Source organism: Ptychodera flava, chromosome 11, assembly GCF_041260155.1.
Source record: "Ptychodera flava strain L36383 chromosome 11, AS_Pfla_20210202, whole genome shotgun sequence".
Lineage (NCBI taxonomy): Eukaryota > Metazoa > Hemichordata > Enteropneusta > Ptychoderidae > Ptychodera > Ptychodera flava.
Window position 1 is genome coordinate 9,062,800 of NC_091938.1, and position 16,419 is coordinate 9,079,218.

Sequence of the window (16,419 nt, forward strand, 5' to 3'; positions counted from 1 at the left end):
TGTTTGCAAGTACCTTAGGTGATTCTTATACAGTTTTATGAATATTGTGAAGATATCCTTCATGTTTCATTTTTGTATTTTTTCAGTTTTTAGTAAAAAAATGTTTTTTAGCTCACATTTGGTGTACCAATGTGAGGTTATCGTATAAGCTGAATCAGTTCATTTGCATCTGATTTGCATGTCTGTATGTCTGTATATTTGTGGGTATGTGCGGATGTATGTCCGTCACACACAAAGGCTCCCATACCGCCAAAGCTACCATCTCAGTATTTGGTGTACAGGTAGATGCAGGGGTTGAGATGTGAATTTGTTCAAATGAACACATCAGTGTCAAAAATGTGCAAATGAGGTAAGAAAAAGTGAAATCCTGCAAATGTGCAGGAGGCATGGCAGTGAGAAACAGGCAAACTCCACTGATCTTGACTCATTTCCTGTCATTGTTTATGAACTGTTACATATTAACAGACCAGCTGCAACCATAGACAGTAGATGGGGGAAGACCGTTTATACTAAACTAAGAGGGGCTTGTTTCTGCTATGCATTTTGCTAAAGTTGACCTCCAGTACCTAAAGTTAGACCTTAATTACTTTTGTCATTCTTGTTTTTCTGGTTTAAATATTTCTTGTTGTTTTTCTGGTTGTATTGTGCAGAAATCATTGTCATAACATCAACGTAGAATTTTCCTCCACTGAACAGATAGAAACAACATTGGTAACCCATACTGGTATATACCAATTCTGATCAAATTTGAGCGACACCGTATAATTGCGGTATTTTTCTGGTTGCGGGAGATTTTTCAAGAGCTTTTTTCCTCGCGAGCCGTTGAGCAAAATGCTCAACATGTTTGATATTTTTCCTCGCGAGGCAAAATTATGGGGGTCCGTTCTGGTCAAAATTATGTTTTATTAATTTTAGTATGTTAGAATTAATTTTATGTAGACTGGAAATAATTAACTAGCACCTCGAATTAATTATACGTTTCTTTTAATTAATTTTTATATGCTTTAATTAATTTTGTGTAGTCATGCCGAATTAATTTTATGTGTTCCAATTAATTATTTCTGCTTATCTTTGCTGTAATTAATTTTATTATTTATATGTTTTTTATGTGCCGGAATTAATTTTATGTAGTCTAGATTTAATATATTAATTCCTTCAATTAATTTTGGGTTCAAAATGTTTTCATGTGCTGCAATTAATTTAATGTGTGCTAGAATTAATTTCTACTAGTGTCTTGAATTAATTTTGTGTTCGGTCGAAGTAATTATGTGTGTTCGCTCGAATTAATTATGTGTTTGAGCGAATTAATTATATGTGTTCGCTCGAATTAATTATATGTGTTTGCTCGAATTAATTATATGTGTTTGCTCGAATTATTTTCAGCCGATCCCACAGTCCTTTGCGCACGATAAAGTGTGTATGTGCGATGTATGATTGTGAGCATGCGTGCGTGAGTGCTTCACGAACTCTACAACGTGTTGAGCGGTCTCAGTCAGAAAATGTAACAACTTTAATAGCCGGCTATTGAACCACTCTTTTTTGGGAGTGGAGATTTAGCCGAGCGGTTCTGTCTGTGGCCTCTCAGCTAGGCGACTGATGCCGTATGTTGTTGGTTCGAATCCGATTGAAAACTATCCGTAATTTCTTAAATCAATATGGCGGCTCGTGACCGGAGTGGTACTATTCAATCAATCAATCAATCAATCAATCAATCAATTGATTGACTATTCAGGTGCTCGAACCGTGATCAGATCTGTGAAAATGGAAATCAATAAATTGATCATAAAAACTTTTGTAGTGTCTCCTGTCTGAGGGATCATGTATGTGATTGCCCATGGAGCGAAGCCCGACCAATTTTGTGTTTACGTCAGACGTGAACGTTCACCCTTTCTATCGGGCTTTGCCAATCATCGTTGTACTGTACTGTAGTGTATAGCCCTGCGTACGATGCTGTGTATTCCGCTACAGCTTTTGGTGAGCGGGGCTATTAGCTGTAGCGGAACACACAGCATCGTACGCAGGGCTATGTAGTGTAGTGCAGTGTAAAGCGTACGCAGCATTCGAAAATGAAATCTGCCGAACAGATATCTACGAATATGAAAACCAATAAAGAACTTAACAATGACCACCAGGCAATGTCTCCAAGCTTGATTACTGTCAAATGTCCCTAATTACAAATATAGCATTCGGCAGTTTCACCTCTATCTGTATACAGATAGACACAGGCGCTTAAACCATAGACCTGATAGACCCTCGAGAAAAACTTAAACTGTCGCTACGCGAAGCCGGCCTGTTTTCTCCTCCGGTATACAGGCCGGCTTCGCGTAGCGACAGTTTAAGCGCCTGTGTCTATCTGTATACAGATAGAGGTGAAACTGCCGAATGCTATATTTGTAATTAGGGACATTTGACAGTAATCAAGCTTGGAGACATTGCCTGGTGGTCATTGTTAAGTTCTTTATTGGTTTTCATATTCGTAGATATCTGTTCGGCAGATTTCATTTTCGAATGCTGCGTACACTTACGGTGTACATTGCACTATACTACAGTATACACATATTGACTGGCCATGAGGGCAACAGCATTCGTCTGTACCCCTCGGGACTGTGAGTCACCCCCCAAAACAGACTGTTTCCCGAGGCCGTTCAGTAAAAATTCTTCTTCTCTGAAAACCGCCTGCCAATAGCTCTCAAATTTGGGTTGGATCTTTGCGAGGTTGTTACTCTTCTTATTTGTTGAAATTATGACAAAATTGGGAAAATTACTATTTTGGAGCAATTTTGTCATTTTTGGTCAAAAAATCTTAAACAGTATTTTCTTTTTAAAACCCCTGGACAGACAGCTTTTATATTTGGTACACAGACGTACAGAGATGACAATAGTTAGATATGTGGAAATTGTCCTGAAATATACAAATTTGTATTTTTAAGACAATATTGTCATTTTTGGTCAAGAAAACTTGTTCTCAAAATTACTTGTTTGATAGCTTTTTAATTTGGTATAAAGTCCCGAGGGATGTTATTAGATAAATTTTCTGCTCAAAGTGTTGGGAAACCCCCAAATTTGTATATTTTAGGTAATTTTCTCAGTTTGTGACCTTAAATGACCTACACCAACCCGGGATATGTTGTGAGACAGTTCGAAGGCTGTGAACATAATTTTGTCATATTTGGTATCAATTTGTAGGAAAATTTGATCCAGAAAACAAAGCTGAGGTGAATTTTTTCATTGCGGACCAATTTTTGCAACTTTTCTATGTAAGACACACAAGAACTGATGAGAAATTTGGATCCAGGATAATTCCAGATGTTGTAATCACCGCCCACAGTGGAAGGCATTTCACTATCTGTGACTAACTTAAGTGCTGTTAACATTAGAATGATTAATTAAAAAATCCCAAAGGTTGTAAATACATTTCCTGTCATCTGGCGTTAGGCCAAAGTAATTAAATTCTTTGTTTTGCGTCCCACCCGCCTAAGTTTTTAAGGTTTCCATGAAAAACACACACAGTGTTACAGTATTTGAATAGGAAATTTTAGGACATTACCGCTTAGCTTTTCTGAACTAAAAATTTTGTTACAATTTTTTATTTGCTGCAATCAAATTACATTGTGTTAATTTCTTGTGTGTGTTTTTCAGCCGCTTAGACGCCTACCTTTTCCCATTGTGAGTGGACGCAAAACAAAGAATTTAATTACTTTGGCCTTATGTAATGGAACATGGGATTGATGAGGTAGCATTACTTTTTTACCAGATCCCTTGTACATTTTTTTACCCACTCCCACCTTTTCTTTTTATCAAACCTTCTCTGTCTATTTTTGTTGTTGATATTTGCTTATGTATTTAGGATCTGCTTGTCCCATTGCTATAGAAGTTGATATACATGTTGCTAAAGATAACCTCCAGTACCTAAGTTGGAGACCTTATTTGCTTTTGTCATTCTTGTTTTCCCTGGTTTAAATATTTCTCGAATGGATCAATTCAAACCGAATGTGAGCACATAGTGTCCTTGACGGTATTTTTTATTTGGTGTGGCTATTCCGTTCCGTTCCGTTCTGCTCATTCTATTCCGCAAATTAGTGTCAGCCGTGTAGAAGCGCTGGTGCCGCACTGCACTGGCCTGGTACACGCTAAACAATATTGCAATATTTTGCGATACATAAAAATATGTCACGAGATATTGTGATATAAAATCATTATGTGTGAATTTGTGCAAGATAATCGAAATACAGCCAACCCCCTCCCCAAAAACAGAAATTGCGTTCACTGTGTGCGTGTTTTAATTATCAACGGCCCCGTATGTGGGAACAGAACTTGTTAACTGGTTGACTATATTGATTGCTGGAAATTTCCACTGCCATATATACCTATACTGCACGGAAATTCTGGTGAGATCAATTATGTCTCGTATGTAGGATAACATTGGCCGTGGAAGTCAGCAGTTGAAAAGGTTGAATTGCTCCTTATTACTCTGAATTTAGATGGAATGCTTCTCCGACAGAGACTGCAAAGCAAACTCATGGCTAATCAACAGAGGCTTTTGCTCTCAAGAGTTGAATTCACTCTGTTTTGCTCCAAGAATGTGACTTCATATTATACTTCATCCGCGGGGACTAACAAAGACCTTACTTTCTCAAAAAGTTGTCGTATTGGTTTATCGATTTCACAAACAGAGGATGCGAAAAACTACTTAAACTCAACAGAGGTCAAAATATATTCCATTTACTCAAACTTTACTGAATGAAACTGAAACCATTCCCTTACCGAAATGATACCATTCCCTTACAGAATGATTTAAAAAATAAAAATCAAGGGTCACCACGCAAAGTTTGGTACCAGAGGAAACAAATTACAAACATTTACCGATATTTTAAATTCAAAATGGCCGCCATCCCCGTGTTAAATCTGTTGGGAAAAATACAAGTTTCAATTTTCGAAAAACTAAGAATGTGAAAACATTTCGTACTCCAGGAGCTTTAAAGTGAGCCCCCGCAAGTGGTAGACCAGAACGGTGAAAAAATTGAGTCTGAATATCTGTGCGCGAGGGGCATTCTACCTTAAGCTACTGTGACATAGCCCCTCGATAGTTAATATTTTATCACTTGAATTTAGCTTTTACCATTGACAATGACTGTCACCTATAGTAACCCCTTCAGCACGTGTGGAACACCGTGAGAATGATTCCCTGTGTTATCTTCGAGACTCTTTTGATGTAACCGTGCATCCGCTCTTAGTGAACGTATTGTTTTGACAACTGCTTAAGTCATTAACGCTGGACCTCCTGCGCTATGTTGGCAGATGTATTGATGAGAGCGACCTTTCTGTCTTTTCACCCATGCCGACTACCGTTAGTTAATTCTTTAGATAATTATAGACGCATACCAAAGTCATGACAAAGCCAGATATTCACTCAATATAAACTCTGCATTTTAGTGTGCTAAGGTAGAACCTGTTGCGACGCTCGAGACGACATTGACCGTGACCGACGCCTATTATTAGACTAGTGCGAGACATAGAAGTTTTACCGTGTAACTTATGTTACTCAGCTGAATAAAGTGCTACGACTTAGAGTATATTTGTGTACCTGTTGCCGTCTCTACTACTTGACGTTCCACGCCACAGGGTGTGCGTACCCGACAATAGCTACATCACAACAACGCTACGTGACACTATGTATAAACCAATGAAAAATATGAAATATTTTGAATATCTCAATATTTATGTCCTTGGCAACATTTGATAATTTTTGCAATATAACATTGTTGCCCAAAGATGCAAAATGATATACTAACAGACAACAATCAGGGCAATGTCACCAAAGTTATTCCGATCAGGGCACACTTCTGTTTATAAGCATTTTATTGGATCAAGACGATATAAAGGTGTATCATATAGGTAGCATTTTTCAAATGCTTCAACTCTTGGAAGAAGAGCAAGTATATCCGATAAAAATCCTTAAAGTCGTCGTCACTAATATATCAAGTTATCACAAATTCAAAAACGTAAAGAACCGAAATCATTGACATAGTACAGTACGCAAGACGAAAGAATTAAATTCAAAAACGAAATAGTTTGGACTTTTGGTTGCAAAGCCACAAAAACATTTCAGGTGTTTGGATAGGAATGAGCACACTCCTCCCATATTGTTGCAACTGCCATGCATGTATTAATCTGTGATTCATAGAAAGCTTTGACCACATTCCAAAAAAAAACACGTGCCATTGGTTCTAACATATATCATTAAACAGAGAAACGATACCTGTATGTAGTTCGTATTACCTTCTAAAGAATGATCAAAAGTTGAGACAATCAGTTAAGAGCACTGCAGTTGTACTGCAAGGTGATGTACATGTACGTCTTTGATAAGCATTTGTTTTTTTATGAATCATTTGTCAAGATAACTATGGAATACAAGAGGGTACAAATACTCCGTTTTCCAACCCATTAAATTCTTGAATAGTTTATATTTCATTGCCTGAGTAAATTAATACCCAGGGTACTGTTGATGGCAGAGCCAGATTTTCGGTTTTCTTTAGGTTGGCTATTAAAATTCAGGACTTCAAGCGATTTAGTCACTTGGTACTTGTAAAGCTAAAAAACTCCTCCTTCCTCCGGAAGTATTTGCCAAATTTTTTGATTCCATATCTGTTATCGGACAAAGAGGAAATTCTTTTACTGAAGGAGGTTGTGAGCAACGTTTTTCAAATTTAGCTTTCTGTGAAACATACAACTCATTTTATAATTTAAAGTTATGAACAGAAGTTAAAATGTTTTGTCATACAAAAAAAGAGATGAACAACAGACATTTATGTTATTCCAGAAGTGGTGGGCGTTTCGACTTGTATAATGTGAAGAAAATGCGAATGTATATTTCATCATTTATCAAGAAGTGGCACACTTTACAGTAACTTACCCAAGGAAATCAAAGTCATCGGTTGAATGCACTGACTGTATCAAAGCCAATAGACCAAAGAAAAAATGAGCAGCCTAAGGATTGAACACCAAATAAGAATTTATATATATATATATATATATATATATATATATATATATATATATATATATATATATATATATATATATATATATATATATATATATATATATATATATATATATATATATATATGCTTTGCAAATGAGAATCTTTGCTGAAGCCTGTCGTGATACATGTAAATTTTGGGAATCATTCACCCAATAGCCCTTACGCAGTATGTATAAAGTATTTTTTTACACTTTTGCGCCACAACTGTGGCAGCTTCTTTTTCGCCCTACTTGATTGCAATGCTTCGCAATATAGTATCTTGGTTTGTTTGGCTTTACGATCAAATGTAAAAGCGGTGGTTGCGTTCAAGTTTTTTTATTGAACGCGGTCTAGGTACAGCCATATGATAGTAACTGGCATACACAAACTGAGGATAGTATCCTAATAGGTCCACCCGAAGGCCACATGCTCATGTGGAAATTACAAAACTAAGTACAAAAATTGCCACTGGATGTTCAAATAAAAATAATGCTAACGTACCAAGGCAAATTTATTGACGACAACGTAAAGCTTTTCAACGTCCTTCTCAGTGACATTTTTGTTGACCCCAGACATTGTGAACCAGTCGCGTAGATACGTTTTTATCCATTTGAGTTGAAGTTCCTTCTGTGGGTAGTTGTTAAAATCTACAACGTGAAGGCCTGTTAGGAAACGAGCAAAAACAATGAGATATGACTCGTTACCCAAATATTACAAAGCATGAACACTTTTGTCAATAAAAATGATCTCTGTGGGTCAGTTAAAGTGCTCTGTAAATCAATACTGGTGGTGTTTAAGGTAATATGCACCTCGAAAGTGAAAGACTTAAACTTTTGCTCAAACTTTCCTCAGCGAAACTTTCAACCATTCTCTTACCAAAGCAAGAATAAAAATCAGGGGTCACCGTGCAAACTTTGGTACTAGAGAGACAAATAACTTGCGATTTCTCGATATTTGAAATTCAAAATGGCCGCCACCCCTGTGTTAACTCTATGGGAAAAAATAAAATTTCCGATTTTCGAAAAACTAAGACGGTGAAAACTTTTCTTTCGCCAAGAGCTTCAAAATGAGCCCCCACAAGTGGTAGGTCAGAAGAAAATTGACAAAATTTGAAGGCCCGAATTTCTGTCCCCGAGGTGCGTTCTACCTTAAATATAAGACTGAAATACGGGTCAAAGCAAATGCAACATACACGCCACTTACAACATCAGAGCAACTTTGGCTGATGATAGAAGAAGTAATGAGAAAACTAGCTATGAAACAAATCATCATGAAGAACAATATAATTGTTGCAAAACCATATCAATATGATATAAAAACTAGTCCATTCACCATATCCATTCAAGAGAAAAACATTACCAGATCCATAAGACATTAATTATTAAGTTGGACCACCCCGAACCATTTGTATCGGTAGTACAATGTGACAGGAATGGTCAAGAGTACCTTCCTAGCATGCCACGCATGCGCGGTTTGGTCCAGAATTATCAAATTTGAAAGTATACTGCCGCTCATCACATTACCGAAAAATTACACACTTGCTTTGAGAAGTTTGAGTAACAAAAACATTACTTAATATGAAAATGACAAGAGAGGGAATACCACAAAGACAGCTGCTGACAAAATCTACCTCCTACATGTAAAGGGATCAAATAATGTAAATGAAACGTTTGGGGAATGCAGTGTCCACGAGATATGGCTGAGAAAATGAACTAATCTGAGAATGTCACATGCATTGCCTTGGAATGATTATGGTAAGTGTAACGTTCGGATCTTACCGGCAAACTCGCAGAAATGATTGGCAATGTCGAACCCCTGGTAGTTGTAACAAGCATATTATAATCAATAAATGCAACATTATCTGGAATACAAAGAATTTAAGTAATTGCAATTATATGACTTGTTGTTATTGGGTGTAATTTCTTTAAGGTTTCAGTTGGTAGCCTGTGAAGGCTGTGTGATGACAACTCAGAGTATTTGTTGTTTAACAACTTACGAGCACTATGATTAAACAATTTGACGGTTGCTATATTTAGATTAAATATATATATATAAATATATATAATATATATATATATATATATATATATATATTTAGATTAATATATATATATATATATTTAGATTAATATATATATATATATATATATATATATATATATATATATATATATATATATATATATATTAATCTAAATATAGCAACCGTCATTGTGACAGAACACGGTGGGTGAGTTCAAGAGGACCAAATTTGTTTGTAGCTCTGCAAGCTCTTTTCCAAGTTGGTCATAGTTTGGGATATTTTCTTTAAACCTGCGTTCGAAAGGATTTTGTACAGGACTAGGAATGGAATAGGGAGAAAAAGCATTTACTATAACCTGTTACTGTGGTGATTTGTAAAACAAAATGCGAGAATACACAGACTTTGAAATTTGCATGACAGCAACATCAGAGGAATCATATTATCACTGAAGTATTATATGTTGATAGTGAACGTCTGACGTAATAGTTAAACATAGAACGAAATCCACGAATGAAAATGTGCTTTCAGAATCTCTTATAATATTGGCAGTACGGCATTAGTTATCTTTATTAGTGTGTTACGTTAATTGCCTCCATCTATCGTTCTTCCTCACATTTTCCTGCTTCTGTTCTGTGTCACCATTTTCACCATATCACTTAGCTCTTCTCTTCTGCCTTTTCTATTCCTCTTTGCTGATTTGTTCATTTTCTGTAGAAATTCCCGATACCCCTATCCTTTTCTTAAAGTCAAGAATTTGAACCAAGTCGATGAAACCAACATGGTTTTACTCAAGGATTCTGGTGAAAAGTGTAACTAGATTACCTTCTATTTGTTTCTTCATCTTCGAACTCCTTCGGAATATTTTGATACCATCTTTTCATCTTAGGAAACAATCCAGCATTAGGAATCTTACTGCCATCCTCTGGTTTAATGGTGTGCATTTGTGCCATTTTATTTGCGACTAGCCTTAAAAATAAATCAAGACCTCATAAATGCCTTCATACATTGATCATTGGCTTATTCACCACAAGAAACAAAAACTATCATTAACTTTAATTTTCATTCCCAGAAGTGTTTCTTGTGACCCTTTAATTTTACATGTACATGTAGTCACAAAATGTAATTTTGAAGTGGCCGACTGTTGGCCGTCTTGGATAATAGCATGAAACAAATCTTCATGCATATGAACGACATAGGCTTATATCTACTAAAGTAGAAACACATTGGAAAGTGGCGTCTTAGGTAAATTGAAACGACAGCCGCATGGCGTCCGTATTGGATCGCATCATGAAACAAATTGATGTGCAAAGGTAAGACAAAGTGTTATGTCCTTGACTGTACAGACTTTCGAACAAATCCGTCCAAGAATGCCACAGTTACGGTTCTAGATATGAAAAATTGAAAAAAATGGCCGCCTGGTGGCCATACTGGATCTTGTCGAAAAGCAAATTGACTGGCATATATATGACTTAGATTGCAGCTTTGACGAAATCGGTGACGTCTTAGAAAAACCTTGTTGATAGACATAGGTACAGACGCACTAGACGGACATGGTTACTAACATCATCCAAATCAGTGCCCTGTTATTCAGGTAATTATAACATTATGGAGTGTTCACACATAGGCCGTACTTTGCAACCTATCTCTAGGTTATTGCTGCATAGTCAAAAACTGAGCAAAACATTGAGAATTTTTGCGCATGGTGCCAATTCGTAAAAAGGAAATCAGATATTTAAATCAGGAAATACTTTCGTATACTCACGGATATATTTTCTCTGACTTAACCATGTCTGAATCTATTGTCTCACCAGGGATATACTGATAACAAATCCCATTATTGAAACAACAGTAAAGTTCAGGACCACATTTGGCTTTGAATAAGACTTGAAAGGTGTCAATTTCTTTTGCTCTGTCTATCATAAATTCTGATTTGTGTCCATAAATGCGGATTAAAACCATATCACGTGTGTTTTCAGGCAAATAACAGCCGTACATTTTATTCAACAAGCCACCAGTAAACACCTGGAATGTAAGAAAGATAGTTTGTGTCTTATTTGATGAGATTCTTGATTGAGGAAGTCAATGGCACCTCCACATGCAGGTCAGAGTAATGTACTTGTGTAGGACAAAGTCCAAAAGTATATAAGTGCTTGAAAGCATCAAACAAATCTTTATCACAGTGTCACCTAGCTGATCAACTGAATTTGCAATATAAATAAATTGCAACATTCAGCTATAGGGCACCCAACACTTTCGAGAAATTTGAAAAATAGAAAGATCCAATTCTCCCAAATTAGTTTCAATCGTGTAGTGTTGTTCCGTGAGTTTTCAAGTAAAGGACTACTTATCCTTAGACTATTTCTCCTCACAAACACGAACACTAGTAATACGTGTGAACGTACATTTGCGGAAAACAGAAATAGTTTTTTACTATTTATATCGCTATTGTGAATCGAGACTACACTGAAACATAGGTGTCCTTGCACACACGAGACTGCATTCATACTTTGTAACGGCAGACGCTATAGGTCGATGTCCACCGACGAAGGCCGCGGAACTAAAAGAGTGTGCAATATGGTATACAGAGAGTTGTTCCAGCACGATAGTACGATAGTACTCGGATAGCAAAGGTTGCTCAGTGCACAGGCTAGTACCAGACAAACCCTTTTGATTTGGGACATTCTATCAGGATAGATTGTACTACGAAATAATGGAGAAAACAATATAAGAACGTTGCATCTCACCTCCCTTGTCTACGTACATAAGCAATTTGTTTTGTTTGTGAAGTTCTGTTTTTCCATCGGATTACAGTCACTCTGTGTATGGTTACAAAGACTTACACTTTTATTCATACTAAAACATTTGTTTCCCCCATTGTCTTAAAAAGGGAGAAAAAAAATCATGAGTAACCTTGCAAATGGTGTTACTAGTGAAACGAATTATCTAATATTTACCGATATTTGCAATTGAACCATCCCTATGGAGAAAATGATTGATTTTATTTCACAAAACTAAGACTATGAATATTGTACTCACTCGAGAAGCTTCAACTGCTTCAAAGTGAGCCCCAATAAGCGTTCGAGCAGTAAAAAATTGAGAGACCGAGTTACTGTCACCGAGGCCAATTCCAACTTAAATTTAGTCAAACTACCACTTCTTTCCTTTCGGAGGAATGCTGATATTATTACGCAGTGACTGTACTCATTTTGGTGATTCTACCATGATCTACATCGGGCTTCAACCATTCGTGTTCTCGATCACTGCTCTGATACCGTGCGCCGATGTTCTGTGCGGCGGCTGCTCCAAAGTAATCCCGTGTCCTGTGCTTAAATCCCCCGGGGGGGGGGGGTTTCACTTCCATTACTTTCCCATACGTATACGTGCCGCCAAATGGGGTGAGTAGTTCAGCAACTTAGTCTAAAATGGGGGTATCAATTCCACTGTAAACCAAGGTGTAGCATGGGGTTGGTTTTTGAGTGCCACACAAGAACAAATTTAAACCGTCTGTTCCCGTCCCGCTAGCAGGGTTCTGAGCTGCACTCTATAAGCATAGATATCTTTTTCTGTGGCAGGGAAACCATTAAAGAGACCCCCTGGTTTAAGCAAAAGTAAAGATCGACTTGTTTTAAAACATTGTCACTGATTGGTCAGAACTCAATATATGGCAGATTTTTGCCCAATAGAAAATACCCAAACAAAGTGGCTCTACTGCTCCTAGTATTGATAATGACAGACAGGTCGGCCATGGCCACATGAAGTACTAGTAGTATTGCTTTACTTATATCAATATTTATTATTAAACACATAACTTCCCTCTGAAGGGAAGAAAAGGGTTACAAAAACAAAAGAGGAAGTTACTCAAACGAAACCAAAAGTGTTTCGAAGTAATAATACGAAAAAGAAATAAATTCAAACCAAAAAAAACCCAAATCAAATGATGATTACATTTCTGATAGGCGTTCCATTCTCAATTTCATACATGTAGATATGTATTGTGCTAGAGGAATTGATATGCTAGTATTTTTCATTATGAATTCAAATTTGTTAGGCATATCATAAAATGCGGTGTTATATTTTGCAGCTGCAGCAAACAAGAGATTTCTTTGGCTGGTGTAAAATTTGCAAGAAATGATGAAATGTTGTTCATCTTCTACAAATTTACTATCGCAAAGTTCGCAGATTCTTTCATGTACCGGAATTTATTGTGGCGTCCTGTTTCAATTTTTAATGAATGATTACTTAATCTAAATTTCACAAGACTGTCTCGGAGATCAATATTATTGATAGTAGTAATGTAATTTTCAAGCTCGATACTTTGTTTAAATATTCTGTATGTTCTCAATTTATTTTTTGCATCTTTATTCGTTCTTTTATCATCTTGGATTCTCTTTCCCACAATTCATCGTATGTGCCTTTAAGTTTGCCATAAATTTTGGTCGATTCAGACCTAGTGATAATGTGATCGGAATTAACAAGTTGCATTTCCCCGATATTAGTACAGATTGACTCAATCTTACAATACCACTTGCTTTTCAGAGTTTTGTTAACAAGGAATGCTTCCTTTAACAGACAGTGTTCGCTATTATTAAGTCTATTAAAGTATTTGATCATCTGTTTTTGAATAAAAATTTCGATGGGATAACGACCAAGTTCACTGTATGTTGCAAGTTTTGATGTGTTTCTTGAAATTCCCAATAAGAATCGGCAAAAGCTGAGGTGAACGTCTTCTATAGCTGATTTGGAGGTACACTCGTGTCCCCATACCTCACAACCATACACAAGAATGGGTCTGATAAGTTTATCAAATAATGATTGTGCTAATGGGACATTTAGATTTCTACCAATTTTTTCTTTTAAAAGGTACACTGCTTTCATACACCTTTTCTTAAGATTATCCTGTCCAATTTTAAATTGTACATTTGCACTTAAAACCAAACCAAGGTGTTTAGATTTTTTGATTATTTTAAGCCCCTTTCCCACAATAAAATGTGTCATTATCCAAATGTATGTTTGACTTATTAAATATCATAATATTTGATTATCCGTGTTGACCGTTAAGTGCCATTTGTAGTGTACATGGCTAATTTGTCCAAACAATTTTGTAGTCCTTTTTGGACTTTGACAGAATGACGATGTCGTCAGCGTGAAGGAGACAGCTGATGCAAGTCTTACAAAGGTTGACGGGTCACACTTTTCATTGTCAAAGATGTTTGGAAGATCATCAATGAACAGTTTGAAGATCGTTGGACTTAGGTTACATCCCTGTTTTACACCTACGGTAGATTGAAATTGTTTGGTTAGACCCCCATTAGTTTTAATCTTGTACGTCATATTGCTATCATGGATTTTATAATATTATACATTTATAATTTTGTTATATTATTTCTCAGCAGTCTAACATAGAGGTCACAATGCAAAACACTGTCAAATGCTTCTTTTGGATCGATGAAGCGCACACACATTTTAGTACATTTTTTACTTTTGTTGGTATTCGAATGTTCACTATGATACAGATACTTGTTGACAATGGTATGTAATATAAACATATTATTGGAGGTACAGCAGTTTTTCCGAAAGCCGAATTGCTTTTCAGTTTGTATCTTGTTTTCATTCAGGTAATCTGTCAATCTGCGATTTAATATACTAGAGAATAATTTTCCTAAACAGCTTGAAATAGCGATTCCTCTATAATTTGAAGGGTTTGTTTTTGAGCCTGATTTATATATTGGGACAATTAGACTAGTATTCCATGATTTGGGCATTACTCCAGAATTAAGGACAACATTAAACAGTTTTCCAAGAGCACTTGTGAGATAGTATCCTCCACATTTAAACATTTCATTGCACAATTTATCTTCTGCAGATGATTTATTGTATTTGAGTTGCCCTATAGCGCGTTGAATTTCATGGTTTAGAATAGGACCGTTTAAGAAGTCGTTTTGTTTATCACAATCTGATTCAAGGTTCTCAAGTTCTTCCATAATGTTAGCTTCAGTTGTGTTGTAATGAATATTATCTGGATTATAATCGTTGTTGAGCAGCATTTTGAAGTGGTTTAACCAATCAGAAGGAGTGATAGACTCAATTGCAGAATTACTGTCACAATCTTCATTCATTTCGCGTAATAACTTCCAAAAGTGTGATGAATTACCTTTAGAATGTTCTAAATTAAATATTTTCAATCTTTTCATGTCATTTTTCTTACTTTTGATGAGTTTCTTCCATTGTTTTTTCAGGGTAAATGCTCGTCCTCGAATCGAAGGGTCATTAGGGTATTTCTGTAGCAACTTTAATGCGTTTTTAAGCTGGTCACGAAGCTTGAAACAATTATGATCAAACCAGTTATTATTACGTACTTTATTTCTTTTTTTCTTAGGTTTAGGGGTGATCTTTCTAACGCATTTATCAGTAAGCGACGTAAGTAACTTTTCAAAGCTATACACAGCTTTATCTGGATCGCTATCATTATTTTCAGATATGATATTGTTTATTAAGCTATTTTCTGCTGGTAAAAGTTGGGTGAACATACGTTTTGCATGACTATTCCATATGTATCTTGCCGGTAGAGGGTCAAGCTCCTCTCTAAATTTACTCTGCTTGTCTATAATATCGTCAAGGCATTGCGTGTTGACAGAAAACGATAATGATATGGGGCAATGATCGGAGATACTTGTTAAGTTATTGACTTTGAAATAATGGACTGAATCATAAATGGGCTTAGATATTATACCAAAATCAACGACACTACATCCACTAAGGATTAAAAAAACATGTATATCTCTCCGAATTATGCGACCATTTAGAATAATTAGATTACAGTTCAAACACAATTCGATTAATTTCTTGCCGAATTTGTTAACACTGCATTTTGATGCTATGTCGGAATTGTTTCTTATCCTGAAATCATCATGTGTGTAAATATCCGGAATAAGTATATATCGATTATTGTCTTCGTCAACCACATCATTAATCGAACCTATGCTGGCATTGAAATCGCCCAATAACATTATATCTCCTCTTGAGGAAAATTTGATTTTCTAAAATATCGAAGAGATCCACATTGTTGTATCTGTAACTTGTCGAATTTTCAGGTGGTATGTAAATACAACAAATATATACGTCACTGGTGCTGTTCAATAGCTTTTTGTCAATTTTGCACCATATGAAATCTTTTGTATTGCTTTGTGCTACTGTTATATATCTTTTAAACTTACTTTTGAATTGGAATTTCAAAAAAAAACCCCACCAGCCAGAATGTAACTGCTGATAACTGATAATTTGTAGAAGCTGGACCAAAATTTTGTGAGGGTGAAAGACATTTTCTTTCACTAAAATTGTTTAGTATTTCCTGATGTTTTTCGGAATCATGGCG

At 36.0% G+C, this 16,419-nt stretch overlaps 1 protein-coding gene across 1 annotated transcript in view; it reads right to left on the reverse strand.

Annotated features, from left to right (window-relative positions):
- Positions 1-6,895: 6,895 nt before the first annotated feature.
- Positions 6,896-16,419, reverse strand: part of LOC139143460 (ethanolamine kinase 1-like) — a 50,956-nt gene continuing 41,432 nt past the window's right edge. The window contains exon 7 of the mRNA XM_070713797.1: positions 6,896-6,987. Within this exon, the coding sequence (XP_070569898.1) occupies positions 6,910-6,987 (78 nt within the window). The 3' untranslated portion in view covers positions 6,896-6,909. The remainder of the gene's footprint in view (positions 6,988-16,419) is intronic.